Source organism: Pseudocercospora fijiensis (assembly GCF_000340215.1).
Source record: "Pseudocercospora fijiensis CIRAD86 unplaced genomic scaffold MYCFIscaffold_3, whole genome shotgun sequence".
Taxonomy (NCBI): domain Eukaryota; kingdom Fungi; phylum Ascomycota; class Dothideomycetes; order Mycosphaerellales; family Mycosphaerellaceae; genus Pseudocercospora; species Pseudocercospora fijiensis.
Genome location: NW_006921534.1, coordinates 5,896,318 through 5,918,990, shown reverse-complemented (window position 1 = coordinate 5,918,990; position 22,673 = coordinate 5,896,318). Strand labels below are relative to the sequence as shown.

General features: G+C 52.0%; 8 protein-coding genes across 8 annotated transcripts; 4 read left to right on the top strand and 4 right to left on the bottom strand.

The window, feature by feature from the left end:
• Positions 1-491: 491 nt before the first annotated feature.
• On the bottom strand, positions 492-1,912 carry MYCFIDRAFT_133800 (uncharacterized protein; the record flags this gene model as incomplete). Its single annotated transcript, XM_007927424.1, has 5 exons — positions 492-1,090; positions 1,172-1,300; positions 1,583-1,601; positions 1,655-1,732; positions 1,802-1,912. The coding sequence occupies 5 exons, from the start codon at positions 1,910-1,912 to the stop codon at positions 492-494; spliced, it is 936 nt and encodes a 311-aa protein (XP_007925615.1).
• A 2,266-nt stretch (positions 1,913-4,178) lies between these two features.
• Positions 4,179-5,881, top strand: MYCFIDRAFT_195993 (uncharacterized protein; the record flags this gene model as incomplete). Its single annotated transcript, XM_007927423.1, has 3 exons — positions 4,179-4,315; positions 4,370-5,364; positions 5,439-5,881. 3 exons carry the CDS (start codon positions 4,179-4,181, stop codon positions 5,879-5,881), a joined length of 1,575 nt encoding a protein of 524 aa, XP_007925614.1.
• A 1,191-nt stretch (positions 5,882-7,072) lies between these two features.
• Positions 7,073-8,608, bottom strand: MYCFIDRAFT_214964 (uncharacterized protein). The gene is made up of 2 exons (XM_007927422.1): positions 7,184-8,608; positions 7,073-7,146 (listed from the first exon to the last, which is right to left on the bottom strand). The coding sequence occupies exon 1, from the start codon at positions 8,539-8,541 to the stop codon at positions 7,342-7,344; it is 1,200 nt and encodes a 399-aa protein (XP_007925613.1). The 5' UTR covers positions 8,542-8,608; the 3' UTR covers positions 7,073-7,146; positions 7,184-7,341.
• Positions 8,609-9,211: 603 nt separating this feature from the next.
• MYCFIDRAFT_153223 (uncharacterized protein) lies at positions 9,212-14,764 on the top strand (the record flags this gene model as incomplete). Its single annotated transcript, XM_007927421.1, has 3 exons — positions 9,212-9,879; positions 9,927-10,035; positions 10,100-14,764. 3 exons carry the CDS (start codon positions 9,212-9,214, stop codon positions 14,762-14,764), a joined length of 5,442 nt encoding a protein of 1,813 aa, XP_007925612.1.
• A 488-nt stretch (positions 14,765-15,252) lies between these two features.
• MYCFIDRAFT_211059 (uncharacterized protein) lies at positions 15,253-16,092 on the top strand. Its single transcript, XM_007927420.1, has 3 exons — positions 15,253-15,369; positions 15,462-15,709; positions 15,816-16,092. Exons 1-3 carry the CDS (start codon positions 15,293-15,295, stop codon positions 15,893-15,895), a joined length of 405 nt encoding a protein of 134 aa, XP_007925611.1. The 5' UTR covers positions 15,253-15,292; the 3' UTR covers positions 15,896-16,092.
• Positions 16,093-17,471: 1,379 nt separating this feature from the next.
• MYCFIDRAFT_173992 (uncharacterized protein) lies at positions 17,472-17,869 on the top strand (the record flags this gene model as incomplete). Its single annotated transcript, XM_007927419.1, has 2 exons — positions 17,472-17,739; positions 17,766-17,869. 2 exons carry the CDS (start codon positions 17,472-17,474, stop codon positions 17,867-17,869), a joined length of 372 nt encoding a protein of 123 aa, XP_007925610.1.
• A 32-nt stretch (positions 17,870-17,901) lies between these two features.
• Positions 17,902-20,065, bottom strand: MYCFIDRAFT_133857 (uncharacterized protein; the record flags this gene model as incomplete). Its single annotated transcript, XM_007927418.1, has 3 exons — positions 17,902-18,207; positions 18,260-19,362; positions 19,402-20,065. The coding sequence occupies 3 exons, from the start codon at positions 20,063-20,065 to the stop codon at positions 17,902-17,904; spliced, it is 2,073 nt and encodes a 690-aa protein (XP_007925609.1).
• Positions 20,066-21,325: 1,260 nt separating this feature from the next.
• On the bottom strand, positions 21,326-22,487 carry MYCFIDRAFT_60058 (uncharacterized protein). The gene is made up of 2 exons (XM_007926124.1): positions 22,238-22,487; positions 21,326-22,153 (listed from the first exon to the last, which is right to left on the bottom strand). The coding sequence occupies exons 1-2, from the start codon at positions 22,452-22,454 to the stop codon at positions 21,450-21,452; spliced, it is 921 nt and encodes a 306-aa protein (XP_007924315.1). The 5' UTR covers positions 22,455-22,487; the 3' UTR covers positions 21,326-21,449.
• Between the last annotated feature and the right edge of the window lie 186 nt (positions 22,488-22,673).

Genomic DNA, 22,673 nt, shown 5'->3' with positions numbered 1-22,673 from the left:
GCAGCAAAGGGCAGCTCACGGAGCATCGAGTCGAAGTGTGGCCGTGCGACCTCCTGCTTTACCCTATTGAATGGGGCAAGCATTTTGAGCGATGATGGTCTCGGAATATTGGCTTCTGGGACTTGGTTGTGCGACTTGTTGGCGGATTTCTTCTTGTTGCCCATCCATGGTATGTGAAGGAGCGCCAAGAGGCCGAAGAAAAGTCAAAATGCAAATTTTTCCGAAACAGATTCCACTAATACCCAAACTGGGGACGGCGCATCTCGCTGTTGCAGCAATATGACCTGGCTGTCCACTGCGCTCGCCTCGCCAAAGTGCATTTGAAGCTGACCCTTTCATTCCTGCTATGTAGATACAGAACTCAGCCCACCAGGCTTTTCAGAACTCCGTCCCATGCATCATCATCCCCGGCGGTTTCAAAATTCAAGGAAGCCTGTACAAGCCTCTTCGGCCACATTTGAGGTATATATCAAGAAGCTGATTTCACGACCTCAGTGAACGCTCACATCTTCATCTTCCTGAGCATTCTCTTCATCCCAACGCATACCCTTATACTGGCGCCGAAGCGATGGAATAAATCGATAGAAGCCCCAGTATGGCGTGTTGATGGGCGACTGGCCGGTGAAGAGTAGCACATCGTACAGGAATCCGCCAAATGTGCAGCCGCAGAATGGAGCGACCATGGGCACCCAAAAGTAATAGTTGCCAGCACGCCAAACATTGGGGCCATATCCAACCATATATGAGACCAGTCTTGGACCGAAGTCACGCGCGAGATTGATGGCATAGCCGGTTTCCCATCCCCAGCAGGCTCCGATGCCGAAGATGATGAAGAATAGCGCGAGAGGTGTCAAATTCTTGGCTCCGATGTTGTGGTCGTCTTTTATGGCGTATATCAGAAACATGAGCAGCGTCGACGCGATGAATTCGGAGAAGAACTGGCCCGTGTTACTCATGAACGCGGCGGGATATGTGCAGAAGATTCCAGCAGATGCATTCTCGGAGTAGCCTGGCACCGTCCGGATTCCTGCGCCTCCCTCGAAGGTATCGATGGCAGATTTGTAATTTCCATACACGACAGCAGCGGCACCTGACACAGTAGTCAGTATTGTCACCAATGGCATACGACCACACATATCCTGATTCGCAGGGCGGAAATGGTTGCACTTACACATCGCACCGAGAACCTGCGCTACTGCGTAGACTGGGAACTTCTTCCAGGGGAACTTGCGGAAGACGCAATTGGCGAAAGTCACGGCAGGATTAATGTGAGCACCAGAGATTCCGGAAGCATAAACACCTGCGAAAAAAACATGTTAGCGGCTGTGGCTTGAAATCTGCGTGCGGCGTGCAGAGTATCTCGGCCCAAGCTGTCTTCTGCGAGCATGGATCCCATCTCTTATTAACCAAGAACACGTTCTTGACGACAAACAAGTTCGATCACCCATCTCGGGAAGATCGTCTCTGGAGAACGGCCTCAAGCCAAATGTCGCTTCGGGATTGGCGTTCGGCATCTTTGCAGGGATGTATGCTCTTGTATTGCTGCCCAGGGCGAACATCGAACATCGTTTGAGGAACTTACCCAACATCACACCGATACCCTATATACCATTGTCAGCAAATGCAACGTCGGTATCGAGCAAGATCGACTCACCCAGCCCCAGGAGATGGATTGGTAATCGCCTTTGGTACCGCGCGACAAGACGACTTGCGCAACGACTCCATCGCCAAACTGAAGAGTAGAGAGTGCAGGTTAGCGAGTGCATTCTGGACAGCAATGGACTTGACGTTCGCTCCTTACCATGATCAGGATGAACGTTCCCATGAACTCGGAGAGCGGTTCTCTCCACGTCCTTCGGATGCGACTCCATGTCAAGGCAGAGTTGGCTTCTTTCTTGAGCTCCGCAGTCATGCTGCGATTGATAGGCACGCCTCGTTCCGCATAGGCAGACTCGACGGTCGCCAGAGTGGTGGCATCGACGTCGGTCGTCGAGCCCGAATTGGGCCGATGGTGTTCACGGTGCGTTATCTTCATGATGCTATCATTGTGAGGCTCGGTCGGCGGCTTCGCGAAGTCGAAGGTCTTTTCGTCCATTGTGTGTCGCTCTTCTTTGATCTGTTGCTGTTCTTTGTTGACTACCGAGACGGAAACGTGCGGCCTCCTTCACAACAGCCGACCTTTTAGACAAGACAAGCCAAGCCAGCCAAGGTAAGGTGAAGACAGGACGGAAGGTGTCAAGTCACGATCACAGACCACTCGGCTTATGAAGGTTCTATCATCTACGCCCGCTGACGAGGACCGTATGTTACTGTGCTGGCCAGCAGCCATACAGCCGAACACCAATTACTGGACTGCAGGGAAGTTCGCGTGCAACTAGCATTCGCAGATGAGCTATGCGATGCAGGATCGGAACTCTCTGGTGGTGCCAGGCGCGAAAGATAGCTCGCCTCAATTGGCGAAGCTACGCACGTCTCGTGTATGGGCGTGCACAGGTTCTCAGCTACATGTCAAAACTGCCGCAGACTTCCAGGCCAGACCTTTTCCAGCCTGGTGCCGCGGCAGGTCCGGGATGTACGACAACAAAGGATGTGTTCCGCATGCAGTCGCATTCAAACCTCTGGGCCACTCCTGCACTTGGAATCCATCATCGGACGGTGGCGGGCAAAGTCACCAAGTCACCGTCTGCTATGTCCGGATGAACGTCGAACGATTCCCAGATCCCGGCTCCGATGGAGAGTCACCTTGCGGCGAAGGAAATCAGAGAAATCTGCGCTTTGCTCCAGCATCATGGCTGAAATGAGGTGCTCCCTTAATGCTGCAGAGCACCTGGTCGTAGCACACTGACCACACGCTGCATAATAATCTCAGACGAGACATGGCAGCATATCATCACACAGGGCGGACTTGTCGACCATCCCATTCGGCTCCGCTTGCTCTCGCATAGAATACAGGCGAGGAATCAGCACGGCAAGACTCCTCCGCTGCTGCTTCCAAGCGAACTCGACGGCGTATACCACTGCGTGTCTGCTGTTTCGTCGAGTTATCTGACTAATGCCGTTGACAAGGGCCGGGTTCTCCGCATTTTTTTCTTTGCTGACCATCCTCCTCTCGCCAGCGCCACTGCGCCAATTGAATTCTCTGGGTAAGAAGAGGGTTGGTGCCGCGGCTGGGTCGTTTTTGATGTCACGCCGGGATCGAGGGAACTTATCGAAAGTCCATGTCGAGCTACGGCCTTGCTGCAGTACCTGCGTTCAGATTTCCGAGATGCACATGGTGTTTTGAACCCAGTGGTGTATTCTATTCTAGCCTTGCTGGACGTCGTGAAACTGTGCTCTGTGCTCGGCTCGTGCGAAGTTCGAACTGCCCTCGCTCGGTCTGGAACATGCTCGGTGGAGTCTTCGTGTCTGTGCCCCGTCCGCCATTCCGCTCTCTCCACTTCCCCGTGTGGGTGACTCTGCCAAGGCTGAGGGGAGTGGGGCGCGCTAAATCGCGCAATGCCATGCCACCATGCCAAGCGACGGGCAACGCCTACGCCTCTGTTCTGCACTGCCAACGTCGACGCCTCATCCGCCACCAACAACGCCATGTCGTACCGCTAACGCGGCAGGAGTCAATCTTTGAGCCTGAACATACCGCCGGTCGGCAACTGACCATTGTTCTGCGCATACCCGCGGCAATAAAGCGCAACTCGGCAGGATCACCGCACGTGCATAGGTATGTATGTACAGTAAGAAAGCAGCGCTGACGAACAAACAACAAAGGCGCCGCCGACTCCGAGCTTGTGGGCCGTGCGTGAAATCACATGGCATGCCTGCTGAACAAATGCGGGCACTGGGGCCGTCTCCGCTGCAGTACAGGCACGAGCTGTAAGAGACCCTCCTCCACGTCCTCTGTCAATGCTCCTGGCCGCCTGTCACATGCACTGCCGAGAAAGCGAGAGCGGCAGCAGCAGCATGGAGCTCTTACGCCTGTTCGCTACAGCTCCGTGCTGCTGCTCTCTTCCACCTCGCCATCCCGGCCAGCTGCCTCCTCTCATAAACAAAGACTCGCCCAGCGCGTACACACGCACCCAGTTCGAGTCCCGCAGCAAGCGTTTGTTCTTTCTACCTCTTCTTCTGTTTGCATGTCTGCGATTGTCGAGAAGCTCCAGAACCTAGTCGTGGGCGACTCCCCCAACATGCCACCCTCCCATGAAGTGTTTGTGGGCAGCATTGACCAGGGAACCACGAGTTCGCGATTTTTGATCTTTGACAAAGCCGGCGAGCCGGTCGCCGTGCATCAGGAAGAATTCAGTCAGATCTATCCCAACCCAGGGTATGTATGCTACGCCTCGCCACTCCTGCATGTAAGATGTTGACATGTGACTAGCTGGCACGAACATGACCCGGATGAGATCGTAAAGTCGGTGGAGAATTGCATTGAAGCTGCGATTAAGGAGTTTGAGAAGCAAGGCCACAAGAAGGAGAGCATCAAGTCGATTGGTATCACGAATCAGCGGGAGACCACCGTATGCTGGGACATCAAGACTGGTGAACCTCTCCATAACGCCATTGTCTGGACAGATACGAGGACTGCGGCTCTTGTTCGTGAGCTCAAAGCTCGCCCCGGCAGTGACAAGCTGACTGACATCTGCGGTCTGCCGCTTTCCACATATCCATCCGTGACGAAATTGCTATGGCTGCTGAAGAATGAGGAGAAAGTGCGCAAAGCATATGAAGCAGGCAATCTGGCATTTGGCACAATCGATGCCTGGCTCATATACAAGCTCAATGGCGGACCCCAGGGCAACGTCTTCGTCTCTGACCCCACCAACGCCAGCAGGACCATGTTCATGGACCTCTTCAAGCTGAAGTACGACGACCAACTCCTCGACTTCTTCTCCTACGAATTCGATCTGCGAAAAGTCCACATGCCAGAGATCGTCAAGTCAGCAGACAGCAAAGCTTTCGGACAGCTTACATCAGGCCCACTTAAAGGCTTCCCCATCGCTGGATGTCTCGGAGACCAATCTGCAGCACTGGTTGGACAGAAAGGTTTCCAGCCCGGTGAGGCGAAGAACACTTACGGAACGGGATGCTTCCTGCTTTATAATGTCGGTGAGAAGCCTGTCATCTCTACGCATGGGTTGCTTGCCACCGTCGCCTACAACTTCGATGGCAAACCCGTGTATGCGCTTGAAGGCAGCATTGCCGTCGCCGGTAGCGGCGTGAAATTCCTCATGCACAATCTCGGATTTAGTCATGCGAGTCATAAAATTACGGAATTGGCCGAGACGGTCAAGGATAATGGGGGTTTGGTCTTCGTCACAGCTTTCAGTGGCCTTTTCGCTCCTTATTGGATTGACGATGCTCACGGAACAATGTGTAAGTGCTGTTCCACATACATACATACATACCTACCTAACCTTCCTGATCCATCAATGCTAACTTATATCCAGTCGGCATAACCCACCACACCGAACGCGGCCACATCGCCCGCGCCACGCTCGAAGCCGTCTGTTTCCAAACAAAAGCCATCCTCAACGCCATGGAGCAAGACAGCGGGCACAAACTCAGCGAACTCAAAGTCGACGGCGGCATGAGCAATTCCGGTCTCTGCATGCAAACCCAAGCCGACCTCGTCGGTATCCCCATCGTGCGCCCCAAAATGCGGGAAACCACCGCGTTGGGTGCCGCTATCGCTGCGGGCTTCGCTGTCGGGGTTTGGAGGGATTTTGAGGAACTTAAGGAGGTTAATACGAAGGGGGAGACGGTTTTTGAGCCGAAGATGGGGGAGCGCGAGAGTAGGAGGATGTTTAAGAAATGGGAGAAGGCGGTGCGGATGTGTAGGGGTTGGTTGAGTGAGGAGGAGGGGGAGGAGGAGGAGTTGGCGAAGCTTTAGTTCCTACATTGATTACGCATCAGTGTACCGATGATGATGATATACCCTGTGATTAGTAGGCCAATATCTATCTTTCTTTCTAGGTCCAGTCCGAGATTCCGAGAAACCTGGCCTGGCCTGGAAATGCAAATCAATCCCAAAAAAAAATTCCTGGTATGGTAGATGGGATGGATGGGATGGGGTATGCACGACGTTCCATCCGCGACGCGATCCGGTCTCACGAACCAAAGTCTTCGTTGCATGCATGCATCCTTTCTTTTCGTACGTACGTACGTACGACAACGGGGGAAAAAAACAAGTACTTATGACCTTATCTTGTTTCTCTGATATAACCTGCTACCTACCCTACCAACCAAAAAAAAATTTCCACTTTTTTTTTGGAGTTTTCTTTTCTCCTTATTCATTCTATTCTATCAAATGTCCTCAATCTTCAAATTCTCCCTCCATTCCCATTCACGAGGTTCAACATCGACTTCGACTTCGACGGAAAAACTTCATTTTCGTTTAAGGGAGGCTTTGGAGAAGTAAGTAAAAACATACGTTTTCCCGAATGAGAGGGGGGTAGGGGGGGTTTTTTTGGTGCTGCTGAGAAGGGGGGTAGGGGGGTTTGTGAACTTTTTTTTTTCTTTTTCGCGCTGTGCTGACGAGATTGTTTTGTAGTATGGAGATTAATGAGGGGATGGAGAGGAGGGATAAGAGACGAGGAGGTGGGACGGCACGAGAAGGTGGAAGTGGAAGTGGACGAGAGGGGGGGTGTAATAAGATGAGGAGGAGGGTAAGCGTTGGACGACGACGAGAGGAGATTGGGATCCCTGTACTACCGTGTCGGGTTGGGGGAAGGATGGCGAGTTTGGGGGATTCGTATGGTGAGGGGAAGGGGAAGGGGAAGATGAAGATGAAGAGGGCGAGTTCCGTTCCCACGACGACGATGACGATGCAGGGAAGCATACGGCCGGTTGTTGTGTCGAGAAGCGTGCCTCGATCGGTGGAAGCAGTCGGCGTTACAACTCGAACCCCTTCGATCCCGAAGATGCTCGCGAAAGGAGAATACGAAACACGAAAATTCCGGCGAGAATCCAGATCTCGAGACGGGGGATGGGAGATTTTAAGGACACGGAGTTATGCGTATTGGCCTCTTTCGAAGAAGTAAGAAAGTGAGTGGGCAAGTAAGGGAGAAAGAAGTTTTTTTTATATATATATTTGATACTGTCTCATCGGCGCTCTTCGTGGTGACTGATTCCGCTTTAACGGGATATTCTTTTTTTATTATTATTATTATTTTGCTCTTATAAATAAATATCGTTATTATTATTTTGCTCTTAGAAATAAATATCGTTGAGGGGCTTGAAGGGAAAGGAGTTTTTATCGGTGTCAGTTAAAAAATGCGTCGGTGGAAGGTGCTGCCTCTGCTACTTGTGTTCCACCAAGAAAAGGCCGAGTTTCATCTTTGATCCTTTCTCTCAACATAAATTCTCAAAAATAAACCCGTCATCACCCAACGGATCGCTTTCTTCAACTATGAACGTCGAGGTTCCGGTATACGATGCTCGTCCTTCGATTTGGACTTGTATGATTGGATAGTTGTGTTCTGTTTTGCCGACTTCTTCCCAAAAACTGCCTACGAATCCTCCCCTTCCACCCCAGCATCGAGAGACCATGGAGTGATATGCCACGGATTCGTCTTTGGATTCAAGGTCTTTGGCATACGCCAGCGCGACGCGGGCTGCGACTCCACTTCCGGTAGGCGAGCGATCGATTTGTTGATTGGCAAAAAAGCAGAGACCGGTTTCTGCTCTCGTTGTCTCGTCAATTCGCCTCGGAATCTCGAAGTCTTGGTCTACGATAATGACGGAATATAGAAAACCTAGATCCTCGTGTTCTGGATGAGTGAATAAATACTTGAGTTTCGGATCTTGGTTTATGGCAGCTTTCAAGTTCTTCGTTGCGAAATCCATCGCGGATAGGTTGACTTTGCCACGTTCTAATCGACCTGGAAAGCCTAGTTCGTCGGTTGAAATTAGACAGTAGAATGCCCCACCATAGCTGAAATCCGCGATGACATGGTTTTGATTTTTGGAGAGCAATTCAGGCCATCTGTATTCTTCCGGGATCTCGATTCGGACGTCTATGCCTGTCGCAAACGAGGGGACTGATAAATGGTACGAAGCGTGGGAAGGATGAGACTGGGAGCCATCTTCCGTGGTAGGAACTATGACTTTCACAAGACCACATGGCGCGTGGAGGACTAGTTCAGCGTCTTGCTTCTTTCTATTGAGCCTGATGTCGTCACGTTTGGGAAAGATTTTCTTGTCGTGAGTGTCCAGTAGGAAGCGGGCTAGGGCGATGGTCGCGTGGCCGCACATGGTCGAGTAGCCCTCGTTGGTGAGGAAGATGACGCCCATGTGGGCTTGGCCGGATTTTGTGTGTTCGGTTTCAGGACGTAGGACGGCTGCGTACATGTCGCGATGGCCTCTGGGTTCGAGGATGAGGCGACGCCGGATGTGGTCGTGGTCGCGCTTTGCCTGGGAGCGCTGTTCGAGCAGTGTTCCTTGCAGGTCGGGGTAGCCTTGGTATATTATTCTGGTGGGCTCGCCGGTTGTGTGCATGTCGATGCATTGGATGGCGCTTGGAGAGGCACTGAGCTGCTGTGCGAGATGCATGGGGGGAGGGGCCAGATTGCCGCGAGCTGCTTGGGTTACGTCTGGAGATGAGGGCGGATGCTTACAGTAAGGGAACTGAAATGATGAAGCAAATGTGACAGTGCAGACGCCATGACAGACATGGTTGTATCTCTCGGCTTCCGAGTGCGGATGTTGCGCAGAAGATGGAGGTCCCGTCCCGGAAAGAGACCCGGGCCGGCTGTCGGTCGTTGTGAAGGGAAGGGAGCATCCGGCCCGGCTTGGCAGTTTTGAAGCATCGACATCGACGCGCGACTTCCTTTCCTTTCCTTTCCTTTCCTTTCACCTCTCCATCGACATGAATTGCATGAATGCACGTGTCTCTCGCGTTCATCGCCAGAGAATATCGACACTTCACTCCTACACAGCCTCGCTGAAGGAGAAAAGCACGTGACACCCGCTTTTCTGCCTACGCGATGGCGATCCTTCGTGCTCCAAGCGCAAGGCAGCTTCACCTCAGCCACGTCAACAGCGTGCTGTCGATTGGACATGAGCGCGCTGAAGACTAGTCCATATCATATAAAGGATAAGTGTTCTTCGCGCTCTTTGTCAATTCATCACGCCTCACTACCATTGACTTCACACGCTCACTTACAGCCTCACAGAAACAGAGCCGAACCGAACGTCCAGCCATCGACATATCGCAGATATCATGGCGACGGCTCACGGATCAGTCGACATCAATCTACCACAGCTACCAGCCGATCATGACCATGTCATTCAGTATCTCTCCGCCAACAAGGACAAGCCAATGTCTGAACTGCTGGAACCCTACAAGCAGTATGACAATGAGATGCGCAAGGTCTTCGCGCAGCAGCCAAACCATCCAGCCGCCACGAAGCCTAGCGTTCTGCCATTATTCGCGGGCCATGAGCAAGACGTGCGCATCCGTGCTCGCCATCTCAAAGCCGAGAGCCAAAAGGAGCAAGAATGCTTGATCATGCCACTGAAGCACGAAGATCGACGCGCAGATGGCTCTCCAGCGGTCGTTCAGTCATTGAAGGAGTTCCGCACTAACTTCAATGTCTTCTCGGAGTCTTCTCTTGTTGATATGAACTGGGACAATGTCGTGGTCGCTGGCTCTGCTGTGGTTACATCTCTGCTTGCTGTGCCAAAGAAGCATGGCCGTTCCAAGCGAGCGCTGCGCAACTACTATCACGAGAAGCTGGCTCCAGCGTCTGATGTTGATTTGTTCTTGCATGGACTCACGGAAGCACAGGCTACAGAAAAGATCAAGCAGATTGAGAAGAATATTCGCGATGCCATTTTGGTGGAGACGACAACCGTTCGGACCAAGAACGCCATCACGATCGCCAGCCAGTGAGTACTGTCCAAGTCAAAGGAATTATCCGTAACTGACGTGCCAGGTACCCTACACGCCATGTCCAGATTGTGCTTCGCATCTACAAATCCATTTCTGAGATTCTGACTGGCTTCGACGTAGACTGTTCTTGTGCGGCATACAACGGCGAGCAGGTAACATCAACATCTTCTACAGAACACTCGGCACGATTCGTCCACTGACACACACTCTTCACAGGTATATCTCAGTCCACGCGCTTTGGCTGCGTATATGACTCAGATCAACACTCTGGACCTGACTCGTCGCTCACCTTCGTACGAAAACCGGCTGAGCAAGTATGCGCATCGAGGCTTCGAGATCTACTGGCCAAATCTTGATCGCTCGAGGATCGATCCCACCATCTACGAGCGCTCCTTTGGCCGCACTGAAGGTCTCGCTCGACTGCTCATCCTAGAGAAGCTTCCGAAGAGTGCGGATCGTGATGCTTATCTTGATCAACGCCGTGCCGAACGCGGACGACCTGCCGTAAACCGTTGGCGTATGAACCGACGTCAAATTCATGGCAACATCAAGAACGACCACCAGGATGAAGTTGCTGAATGGGTGGATTCAGACGAAGTTTCCGACTATCATACTTTCACCATTCCATATGGACCGAAGTTTCACGCACGCAAGATCGAGAAACTGCTATACACCAAAGACTTGCTGCTCAACTCGGAATGGAACAAGCCTAAGGAGAGAGAGGTCAATCTGCATCGACACCCGGCATTCTTTGGTCGTGCCAAGGACGTTTTCCAGGACTGTTGCGGCTATTGTCCTGTTCCAAGCACCATGGAGGAAGAAGAGGTAGCTCGAGAGGAGAGCAAGATCTATGTATCCGGGGAGATTTCTTACATCAAAGACGACCCAGGACGACAAGCCATCGGCTCTTTCAATCCTCTCACCGCTGAAGACTGGACCGATATGGCATATGTTGGCAATACAGCACAGCTGTGCAAGGCAATAGTCGAAGGTGATAGCGAGTTCGTCCGCAGTTGGCTTGACCAAGAAGGCAACGATCCCAACACTCGAGACTATACAGGACGCACGCCTTTGCATTTGGCTGCTGCTAACTCTTCTGTGGAGATAGTGCAACTTCTCATCGACAGCGGCGCTCGCATGATTGCCCGACTCGTAGACGGCAAGACTGCTTTGCATCTAGCCGCAATACGAGGTAGCGTTGAGATTGTTTCAGCTCTTCTAAGAAAGAGCGAGGCCAACGAGGAAGAAGCCGAGAAGAAGACTGGTGCACGGAGAGCGGCACATGCAGCCGCCAAAGAGGGCACTCTACTTGACAATGCCATGAGTCAGGCGACCAGCGACGATGAAGCCTCTGGTGTTGACATGATGGATGACTCCGACCAGGACGAGGACATGGATGCCACAACGGAAAACTCCATCGTCAACATCAAAAAGCCGGACATGAAAGCTGATGACAAAGCCTTAGAGGGTGACGGCGAGGATGAACCGGACGTGTACGATGTCAACGTTCTCGCATGGGATACTGCGGTCTCGCCACTTCATCTGGCGATCGTGAATGGTCACATCAATGTCGTCAAGACTCTCGTCCAGGACTTTGGCGCTGATGTCCTGCTTCCGATCAAGATCTTCAACGACCACGACAAGTCTGCGCGAGCGGCAATTCTGACCATGGCACTGGCTTTGCAGCTTCCTCTGGAAAAGGCGCAGAAGATGACTCGCACTCTAATCAGCCTGGGAGCGTCAACGGCCCAAGCAGATATTTCTCAAAACACTGCTTTGCAATACACAGTCGCAGAGTGCCCTGACATGGTCCAGACTCTGCTTGATGCCGACAAAGTCGGCTTTGATCGAGCTGTCAATCATCTGTGCGTTGACGCCTCCTACTACTCGCCAGGCGTGACAAGCCCTCTCGTGACTGCCATTGAAGCAAGAGATAGCTCGACAGCTCTCTTCTTGCTCTTGAACGGAGCGAAGCCTGAGATCGATTTCAGCGCCTACATGAAGGCGTATCAGACGACGCGAGAGCCACCTAAAGATTCCAAGCAGAACAAGCAAGACTTCGAGAGGCGTGTTCATCAACCAGTCATGAATGCTGTGCAATGCGAGCTACCAGAACTTGCGCTCGAGCTCATTGAAAATTACAGCGTTGATCCAAACACCCTTTCGACATCAGGGTGGTCTGTGATTCATATCGAATACACTCGCAGGTTCAACAAGGGCACGACACTGCTCGACGCCGTCAGGAGCAAGATCAAAGAACTTCAGGAATGGAAGCCATCAAAAGACGACACAGCAGATCCACCGATAGCTTTGCAGCCAGACTCCGCTTACCTAGCCGACCTGAAGGAAGGCTCATACATGCACTGGTCTGCTGAGAAACAGCTTGAAGGGGCGAAGAGACAATACAAGAGTGACCTCAAGAATCATGAAGAATCGTTAAAGCAAGCGAATCTCAAGACTGGACTGGCTGAGAAGCAGGCTGCCATAGATGCGATGGCTGATCGTTTCAAGAAGCTGGAGCAAGTGCTGCTTAATCGAAACGCGAAGACATTTGCAGAATTGTATCCTGATATCAAGGATACCGAGGAAAACTACATTTTCCCTTACAACCCATGGAAGCCACCGAAGCGGGAGTTCAAGGTCGACTTCAGCTTCCAGTTGGGAAACCTCACCGATGAGGTTAGCCTGCGGTATATTAAGCTTTTCGAGGCTACTTGGTACGGCAATATCAAAGCAGTCAAGGAATTGACTCTCACGGGATGGAAGAACAGCGATGGAGATGATCAGCCCCCTCTACAAATTGCTGTCCTTGATCAGCACAATCTGTCTCCCTTTGCAATCGCTGTTCTACATGGTCAGTTCGAACTTGCATCTGTGATCATGGGGATCGCGAAGGCCCAATTTGAGCCTCTTGACGAGGAGGATAGACGACGCTATGGCATCGACGGAGAGGACGACTCCGACTCAGAAGGCGGTGATGAAGTCAAAGTCTATTCCGAGCTTGTCGACCAGGATTTCACCATCGACACAGTTGGCGAAGTCTCAACGCAAGTCAAGAGCCGTGTCAAACCGCTGACGATGCTGCAATGGAGCTGTCCTGCTGAATCCTTCATGGGTGGCCCACTGCGGTCTTCACCACAGAATGGCACTGGTCATACCTACTTCGGACCTCGCAAGACAGCGTATTCATTGACAGGAACGCGCACGGATGCGGGGTCACTGAAAGCCTCTAGCAATCACATCTCGGACGAAAAGCGCAAGGCCATCGGCCCTCCAAGGAATCTGCTCCAGTTTGCAATCCATAATGACGACCGCGATCTGCTTACCTATCTTTTGTCGCTTGGAGAGGAATACACAAGAGCCGACATGCACCAGGGCAGCGAAGACGCTAAGCGCTTCTATACTATGGATTCGAATGATTTTCTTGAAGCAATCAAGCTCGACCGCCCTCACTTGGTTGCAGAGATCATCAAGCATACTGGCGCCGGTATCCCCATTGACTCCCTTGTTAAGAAGACTGGCATTGAGGCAATCGAGAAGCCCAAGTACTATCAAGGCTTGTCTGTTTACGGCAAGAAGCGTCGTGACTGGGCGGATGCTGGCCGGGGTTACTCTGGATACCAGCCTGTCGAGGATCATCGTCCTCCAATGCTTGAGGCTGCCTACCACTCGTCTTTAGAAACTGTTGAGTGGTTTCTCAGCGATGCGCCCATGCGCAATTACCAAGAATTTGCCGCAGCTCACAAGGACGACAAGAGGGTTCAGCTGCTGTCTGAAGCTCCAGGCGGATTCGAACAAGCAGTGTCCCGCTTCCTGAGTGCTCGCTCGAAGCTTGCAATTCACTGCTGCCTGTTAGGCAAGCAGCTTCCCGAAACCAACAAAGTCCTCGCTTTCCTAGTCAAAGCTATGCCGGATGCTATCGATCACAAGAACGCAGAAGGTATTACACCCCTTCACATCGCATTCCAGTACTTCAGGGATGAGGCTGTGAAGATCCTGACAAAGCACGGAGCGGATCAGACTGCTCGGGACAAATGCGGCAACAACATCGTACACAACATCCTCAAGCGAGTCATCACCAGCAAGAAGAAGCTTGCAAAATTTTCTCACATGCTGGACCTAATTGATCAACGCTTATTACCAACCCTGTTCTCTGAGCGAAGCTCGGAGCATCCAGGTTCGCTCACACCGCTCGCCAGGCTTATCGAGATGTACAAATCAAAAACTGGCGATATTTTGAAGTATGGCAACGAAAGTTTGCAAATCTTGCTCCAGTACAGCAAAGGCGAAGAACTCAACACCATCAACGGCGAAGGCCATGCCCCAATCCACGTCACAGTCCGAGAAGGCAATGTGGCCCTTACCCAGACTTTACTATCCCACGACCCAACTCTCCTCCTGCGAGAAAACGCGACTGGCAGAACACCATACGAAATGGCCGAAGACGGCACCATCGCGGAAGCATGTAATTCTCCCCCCGCTCTGCCTGGAGACTCTCGTTTCGACGCCCATCGTGCGAGGAAACAAGGCTTACCGCGTGATTGGAGGAGCAATGTTCTTAATCGTGATCCCATCAGTTTTACAACGGACGCCGCTGTAGAAGGTCAGAGTGATGCTGAGAAAGTCTGGGATTTGCTCAAGGAGACAAAGCTTAAGCTTGAGAACGAGGGACATGGACGCGCGAAGAGGAGGTTGGTTACTCTGAATGAGGCTAATGAGGTTGCGAGACGGCTTGCTGCGAGTAAGTCTGGTAATTTGAGGGTTTTGCTAGGTGAAGATGGGGGGGAGGAGGAGGAGGAGGAGGAGGAGGAGGAGGAGGAGGAGGCTGAAGATGGCATTAAAATCTGGATTTCGAGTGCGAGTAGCGATCTGAGTGATTGAGTAGAATAAGTTAGGGTTAGAGGATTGATCGTCTGCGAATATTTCATGTAACAGCAAAAGTGCGACGCAGTCCGTAAAGACATACACGCGAGGCATGATGCGGTCTCCTCGTTGCCCATGCGTCTACAGCATAATACAAGGGCGAATTCGGAGGACAAGAGTGGTGGTTTCGGCGGCGTGGCTTCGCGCGTCTCGCAGGAGTATTTGCACGCGAAGGTTTGGGCGTGAGATTATACCAGAGTGCAGTGATGCCGTAGACTGAAGCAGTGGATTGAGAGTGGATGCGAGGGTGTATTGACCTCGCCGGCGTGATGAAGGGGAGTTGTGACTCGTGAGGTGTTGTTGAAGTGTGGGAGCTTTCAGGCAAGAATTGGCGCATGCCTGACGCACAGACAGCCCCACACACTCTGCCAAGCTTTTCGGATCTGAAATTCGCAAATGCGCAGAACGACGACCTCTGCTTTCTGACCAGGCGAGCGCTCATCTTCAACCCCTCCGACAACACCACACACCCAGCGAGCCGCCATCATGTCGGAATCTCAGGTGACCCTGCGCACGCGCAAGTTCATCCGCAACCCACTGCTTGGCCGCAAGCAGATGGTCGTGTGAGTATCACCGCCGAGCCTCGATTCCGCCATCCACCGCGCATCGAGCACCACCCCTCCCGATCGAATACCATACTAACATCCATCTTCAGTGACGTCCTCCACCCAAACCGTGCCAACGTGTCCAAGGACGAGCTCCGCGAGAAGCTCGCCGGTCTCTACAAGACCAACAAGGACCAAGTCTCCGTCTTTGGCTTTCGCACTCAGTTCGGTGGCGGCAAGAGCACTGGTTTCGCCCTCCTCTACGACTCCCCAGAGGCCATCAAGAAGTTCGAGCCACACTACAGACTGGTCCGCTACGGCCAGGCCAACAAGATTGAGAAGGCTAGCAGACAACAGCGTAAGTCAAACCACGGTATCCCGGGGAGGAAATTGATACAAAAACGTCTTGATACTACGGACGTGGGCCATACCGGAACGTGTGCTGACATGCATCGCGATCACAGGCAAGCAACGCAAGAACCGCAGCAAGGAGTTCCGTGGTACTGCCAAGACCAAGGGCCCAGGAAAGGACAAGAAGAAATAAGCGATTCGCATCTGCATTACGACACGAAAAGGCAGGGTTGGTGCAATGGGCTCGGCTGTGCTTCGCTTACTACTTGCTACTGCTGCATGGTGCAGCATGCTTTCTGGCGGCATGTTCTGGTGTTGAAGAAGCACTGGCTTGGCGTTCCTGCTGAGGATGTAGACACAGCAACCAATGAAAGATTCTGTCACCAACTGCTCCTCCGACTCAATCAAGCTCAAGACCTGCGTGCGCTCATTTCATCGCGGGATGAGAACTCTGATCCTCCCAATGACCGGGGTTCCGTGTACCACATCAGTTCAATCCGTTGGTCGTGTATTCCTGACTCCAAACCATTGCAGCAGGCAAAAGACATCCTTATCAATTTCACGTACTCCATCACACCCTTGCGGCCCACTTGAACATCGAGAACAGAAAGCATCACTCCGCAACTTCAATCTGAAGCCTCTCAGCGGCACAAGCGCCGTCAGCTGCTTCGCCTCACGCCAGTCTCAATCTTCACCGAGCGTGACGACCCTACGACATCCGATCCGAAGGCAATGAGCCACTTCCGCAACTCCTCATACTCTCGAAGCCAGTTCTCGCGAGACCCCTTCCAGACAAACCCTGCACCAAGAACTGAGACTTGCAATTTTCGACTAGCAGCAGCATTGGTAGGCCCAACGACCTGAAGCTTGATGCAATTGCTCCAAGCCTGCTTCCAACTACTATCTGTCCAGAACCACCAAAAAAGAAACAACTCCCTATCATAAATACATGCTAACTATAAAAAACCTCGGCTATGTATAATGTTTCCTAGCACTCTTAATAATAAGAGTCTTGTTTCGATACATCTTATTAACGACCGTAATATAGAAAGTTTCGTCTATTAGATTAGACCTATAGATCTCCTTTTCTAAAAAGCCTCCGATGCCTTCCTTTACTCTCTTCTTAAGCTTTAATTTTACGTATACACTTCTAGTTAATCTCTCTTAATAGCCTTAGAACTATCTATCTGTTCCTCTCGACTTATCCTCTATTTTTTTCCCCTCTCTTCGACTTTATAATTCTCGTAATTAACGCACCTATCTTTGCAATATCGTACTAAGACTTTAGTTTAGGAGTTTTAGTAAAGCTATATCGTATATTCCTAATTAGCCTTTGTTATAAAGTAACAACACTTACTTACAACTACTACTACTATCGTCGATTTATTTATCCTATCCCTATCTCTATTACCTATCTCCCTCTCCTCCCCTAACTCTATCCCTATCCGGATTTGGATTTAAATAAGGACCTAGTTTAGTTATTAATCGAAGCTTGCTAGAAATGAGAAGTCTTGTGTATAAAGACGACGATTAGGAACCAAGTACCTTAGTATCCCTCCTCCTAAGACATTGTTACAACAAGTAATCTCATCTCGGAGCGAGAACGAAACTAGTATAAAACAAAACAAACTTTACTATCCCCCCTTCCGCAATAAGTATAAATCCACAACGTTATCTGAAAACAATAAACGAAAAAAAAAAAAATCTCCATTCCTACAATTCGAAGCTGAAAAAATTAGCCATATGCCTTAGCCTTTACTGGATGGACAATGATGATACCCGACCGACCGACCCTTTCCACAAAAACCCAAACCAAACCCATGCGCGCCTTCCGTTCATGGCTGTACAAACAAACTCCTACCTACCTGCTGCAATTCGCAGGCTTTTCAAAACTCCGAGCAGGAAAAAGTTATGTCGTAAATCCATATTCACATCCTGCCGTCCTCCCGAAAGAGACAGGTCATGGCGTCGAAAGACCGCAAGCCATGCCGCCCCGTGGCCAGCTAAGCGAAAGTCGCGTAAGACCACTGGGGAATCGTTCTTGTGTCAACGCCGTTGTCTAGGCGCGAATAGTGAAGCCCAAGTTCAAGTCTCCTTCCAGGGATTTTTCATGGGAGTACCATCGACCAGAAGTCCCTCAAGTCCTCGGATGCACTCCGACAAGTAATGATGTTCTCCATCAGAATTCTCCAGGTTCTCCTATTCACCTGACTCATCGAGCCCTATTTGGACGCCTTCCTCTTCACTGATCGTCGTGGTGCATTCTTCCCACCCGTATGCAGCGTTCATAATTTCATCCTGTTGTGCTATCATCTTCTGTGTGTTTGACGACCCCGCCTCGTTGTATAAATCGTCTGTTTGTGTCAAAGTTTTGTAGGTCGGCCTCTCGCCGTAAGCTGGGTCTTGATAAGGTGTAATGCCGCCTGGGCTGCTGCTGTTCGAACGTAACGCTGAGGGTGAGGCATAGACATCGTCGCCCTCCGCAGGCGGTGCGAAAGACCATACCTAGGGACATGTTAGTGTCGTTCTTGAACACAAGTGTCGGAGATCGACCCACCTCCATGACTGTCTTGCCGCCGCGGCTAGCGAGAACGACAGCCTTTTCTTCCTCGAACACCACCCTCCACACGGCTTCCGCAGGACTGCCAAGTTCGCGGACCAGACATCCGCGTTGCAAGTCCCACACCTTGACCCTTCCATCTGAGCCGCCAGATACTATCCTGCTGTCGTCAAATTGCAGACTAGTGACGCTATTATCGTGAGCAGCCAGACGATGAACTGCTTGATTCGACTGCAAACTCCAAACTCTCACGCTCCCGTCGCTGCCTCCAGTGACCAGCGTGTCGCCACGAAGTTGTAGCTGTCCGACAAGCGAAGTATGACCCTGCAGCTGTGCTAAGCATCGGCCGTCCCGAGGATCCCAAACGCGGACACTGGTGTCCAGAGAACCAGTCGCAATACGGCGGCCGTCAAAAGCCACTGCGTAGATTTGACTAAAGTGTCCTTGCAGTGTGCGCAGACAGCGGCCTTCGCTGATCGACCATATTCTCGCTGTGGTGTCGTAAGATCCTGAAACGACCAGGTCCCCGTGAATCTCCAGACACCTCACTGAGGCCTGGTGACCGACCAACACATGTCGGCAGATACCTTTTCGGATGTCCCAAACCCGCAAAGTGGTGTCTCTCGAACCCGAAATGGCGATGTTAGGACCACTCATCTTGAGGCATCGCACAGTGCTCGTGTGCCCTCGGAGCATGTGCTGGGCATTGCCTGTCGTCAAATCCCACACACGAACATCGCGATCGCAGCCGCCAGAAACCAGTGTATCGCCACAGGGGACCATAGCCCACACACCCATCACATGTCCCTGCAAGCATCGCAGATGCCGACCAGCTGTGTCAAAGACGTGGATCTTGGCATTGTCAAGTGCGACAATGATGTAATTTGGTGTCAGGTGCAGCGAGGTAACAACGCCCTGGTCTGGTGTAATCTGTCTAGTGTCGCAACGGCCGCCATGCCGCCACGCAGTTTCGACCTGGTACCGCTGTTTGAAATGGCTGCGATAGCTGATGGCCTGAGGGCTTCGCTTGCTGGAATTGGAATTGGCCATGGCACGTGCCGACAGTGTGGTAGGGAGCACAGATGGTGTGGTGTTGAGAACTATCCTCCTGGTAAGATCAGGTGCGCTCGAGGAAAGACCTGGCAAAGCAGGATTATGCGCTTGAGCAAATGCCGAATAGCCGTATGGATGGTTGATTCGCTGTTCGGCATTCGAGGCTGCAGCGTTCGGTATAGGACGAGGGGAAGATCCAGGCGGGTCATCCGACATGCGTCTGTATGCGTGCCGTTCGCATAAGCTCTTCCAAGCCATGTCATCGCTCACCAATTCTCGCCATCGCCTGCTGACTTGGGAGCTTCGCGCTAAAGTTCGAGCATCCTCGATGAAGGTCAATACTCGTAGACACAACTCATTAGGCAGTACCGAGAAGGGATCTCGCTTCAGCCTCGGGCCAACAAAGCTTGCCACAAATCCCAGCAGCTTCCCATCGCACATATTCAGTAATTCGGCGAGCATGCGTTGTCTTTCATCATTGTCCATGTCCGCGAATGCAGCACGCATATGCCGGTAGCCGAAGCCATAGCTTCGAGAACTCGCGCTGGCGCGTGCGGAATTGTGATCAGGCTCTGGCTCATCAAGATCAATGTCTCCAATGTCTTCATGCGGGTCTGCAGTGCTCCAGTCTGGTGCACGATGCATGGGAGTAGGGCTCGGTGCGGGGGTGGGTGGGCTCGCTGGCGCGGAAGGTAGAGTGTTTCCAGGTATGACATTGGGATTGGTCGGGATAGGTATAGGTATAGGCATGGTCGGTACGCGGTCTACCGATGTTGTAGGGGAGTTGAGAGGTCGCGGTCGTATGGCTTGCTTGCCACTGCGGGAGTTGTAGAAGCGGTTGTTATTGGACTGTGACGACATGCGGGCGAGGGGTGAAGTGGAGTGAAGGTCGTCTTCGGTGGTAGACGTGTATTCGAGCACAATGGAGGATGGTCTGCGCGTAGAAGCCCAGTCTTCGCGATGATCCATTCTGGGGTCTTCGAGGTGAGTGCTGTCAGGGCGAGCACTGTATATACAAGTGTGCAACTGCTGCTCAAGCAGGGAGCGCGGTCTTGTCCGGCCAGGAGTGTAAGCTCTATTCTCAATTGTTTCTTCTATGCCCGCGAAGGTGCTGAGCTATACAGGCGTCTCGCGCGGGTAGCGTATCGTTGGTGCGGTGTCGAGCGAAAAAGACTCATACAAGTGCTACAGGTACTGTCCTGCCATGCAATCAGTTTCGGCACATCCGTGTGAGATGGCCCTATGCCCGACACGACTCACGAATATCTATGGTCCCAAGAACGGTAGTCCAGTGGCATGTCATGTCGGGAGGCCCATGAGATCTTCTTTTGCTTCTTTCTCGGCTCTGGGGGGCAGCCAGCTCACTCAATCGCGGTCGTCACCACTCTCCCATGCACTGTCAGCGCATTCTGGCGCGCGAGCAGAGTGTCGCTGTATGTTTCGGCGCGTGGATATGGTGCTGCCGGTCGCGCAGATTTGCAGTCGTCCAAATCAAAAGCGCAGGGAAGGCGGTGTTGCTGACTCGTCGCTGCTGCTCTTTGTGCCTGGCCCGGCCGGCCGAATCGCAAGCGGCCGTGATGTCCGGAGGGGAGTTCTCCGTATTGACGCTGGGCTGGATAATGAACACTGAACACTGAGCCTGACAGGCGCTTCGATTCTCCAACCGCTTCAAGCCCTGGTAGATCTAGTTCTACCGCCCGCTGCAAGGTTGCTCTTCGGGTGCGAAGCTGCTTCTCCCCGCCTCCACTGCGGAGCCTGAACACTACACGCTTATTAATATTAACAATCCACCTCTTCGTCAGTGTGCAGACCTCTTCTGCCAGCTACACACTGAAAGCTTGACCTGAAAGAGATGCCCTGCGTCAAAGACTACCACGCCGACGCCCGTCGCTGAATCGCGCAATCGAGTCTGCGAATCGGCGCTAAGATGCTCTGCGGAGCTGGCACTTCTCTACAAGCTACAAGCCGCAGCAGAATATCATCATACACAGCAGCGCACAGAATCACAATCGAGAATAATCCAACGATGGAATTTCATGCTACCGTGTTTCGCATTGGATACGGAATCCGTCATGGACGCCATGCTCCAACCCTCCCTCCCTTGAAGTTTGAACGCCAACCCAGTTCCACTTCTCTAATGACCACCCGTCGTCGGCAGTCCTAGATATACCTTGAACGAATCATAAATAAGCCACTGGAAAGCGGTGAGCGTCCCAATCATCGCAATCCTCACCGGCAACCCATTCCAAAGTCCCGGGAAGCCAATCTGCTTATATATCCTCCCGGTAGCAGCCACAGCGCCCTCGCCCGCCTTACGCTCAGCATTAAGTTTGCTCACCATAACATCAGCCGGATGGCTCACAACCGCACACCCAATCCCCGCAATATAACCTCCTAGGAACGAAACTCCCGTCTGCTGTAAAGTACTATAACTCTCCTTCGGTTTCCCCAACGTCGTGTAAATCTTTGCAACCGCGCTCTCAAACGTCGCGAATTTGACCATGGTGTACGGGATTTGTCTTCCCCAGAGCGGATAGAGACCTTTATACAACCCTCCAAAACCTTCCTCGCGCACCACTTTCGTCCAGCCTTCCCGGAGGGTTTTCGCGTAAGGGGGAATGGTGGTTTGCATGCGAACTTTGATCGCTTCGAAGGGACAAAGGAACAAGTCGGCGATGAATTCCGCAGAAGCTGACGCGCCCAAGTAGACGATAGTTTTGGGGGAGGAAGGGAAGAGTTTCTCGCCGTATTGATATTTGAAGAATTCGTAGGCTCCGTATTTCCCTGCGCCTTGGAAGCAGTAGCCGATGAAAGTTGGGGACCAGCCTGTGAAGACGCCTATCATAATCCGCAGACGTACATTAGATATTGTTCTTGCTAGATGGATGGATGGATATTGGGAAGCAGAGGAATATCACATACCTCTCAGACCCTCCTGTCTCATGATGGTGCCCCATGCTTGGAAGTTTCCTTTGTAAAGCTTGCTATCGACTTGTCTTCGACACTTTACGAGATCGAGAGGTGTGACTGAAGCGTGTGTAGGGCCGCAAGCGATGATGCCGCCCAGTGTACACGCTGCGAAGTACGTGCCGCTGAAAAGCTCAATTTGGTTCTTGCTCTCTTTCTTTGTCGTCGCCATGTTCAAGAAGTCGGAAGGGGAGAAGTAGTTGTAGAGAGACAGAGCAAGGACAAAGCTGAAAGTGAGAAATGTACCTGCCACGGACTTCTCTTTTGTTGATAAGGGGAAGCTAGTATTTCAGGAACACACGGCACCCATTGAATTCTTGAGGCTATCCGCCTGTTTCCGCTCCGCTCTACCTACTGTGAGTGGCCGTGAAATCGGCGCAAGAGGTTGGGA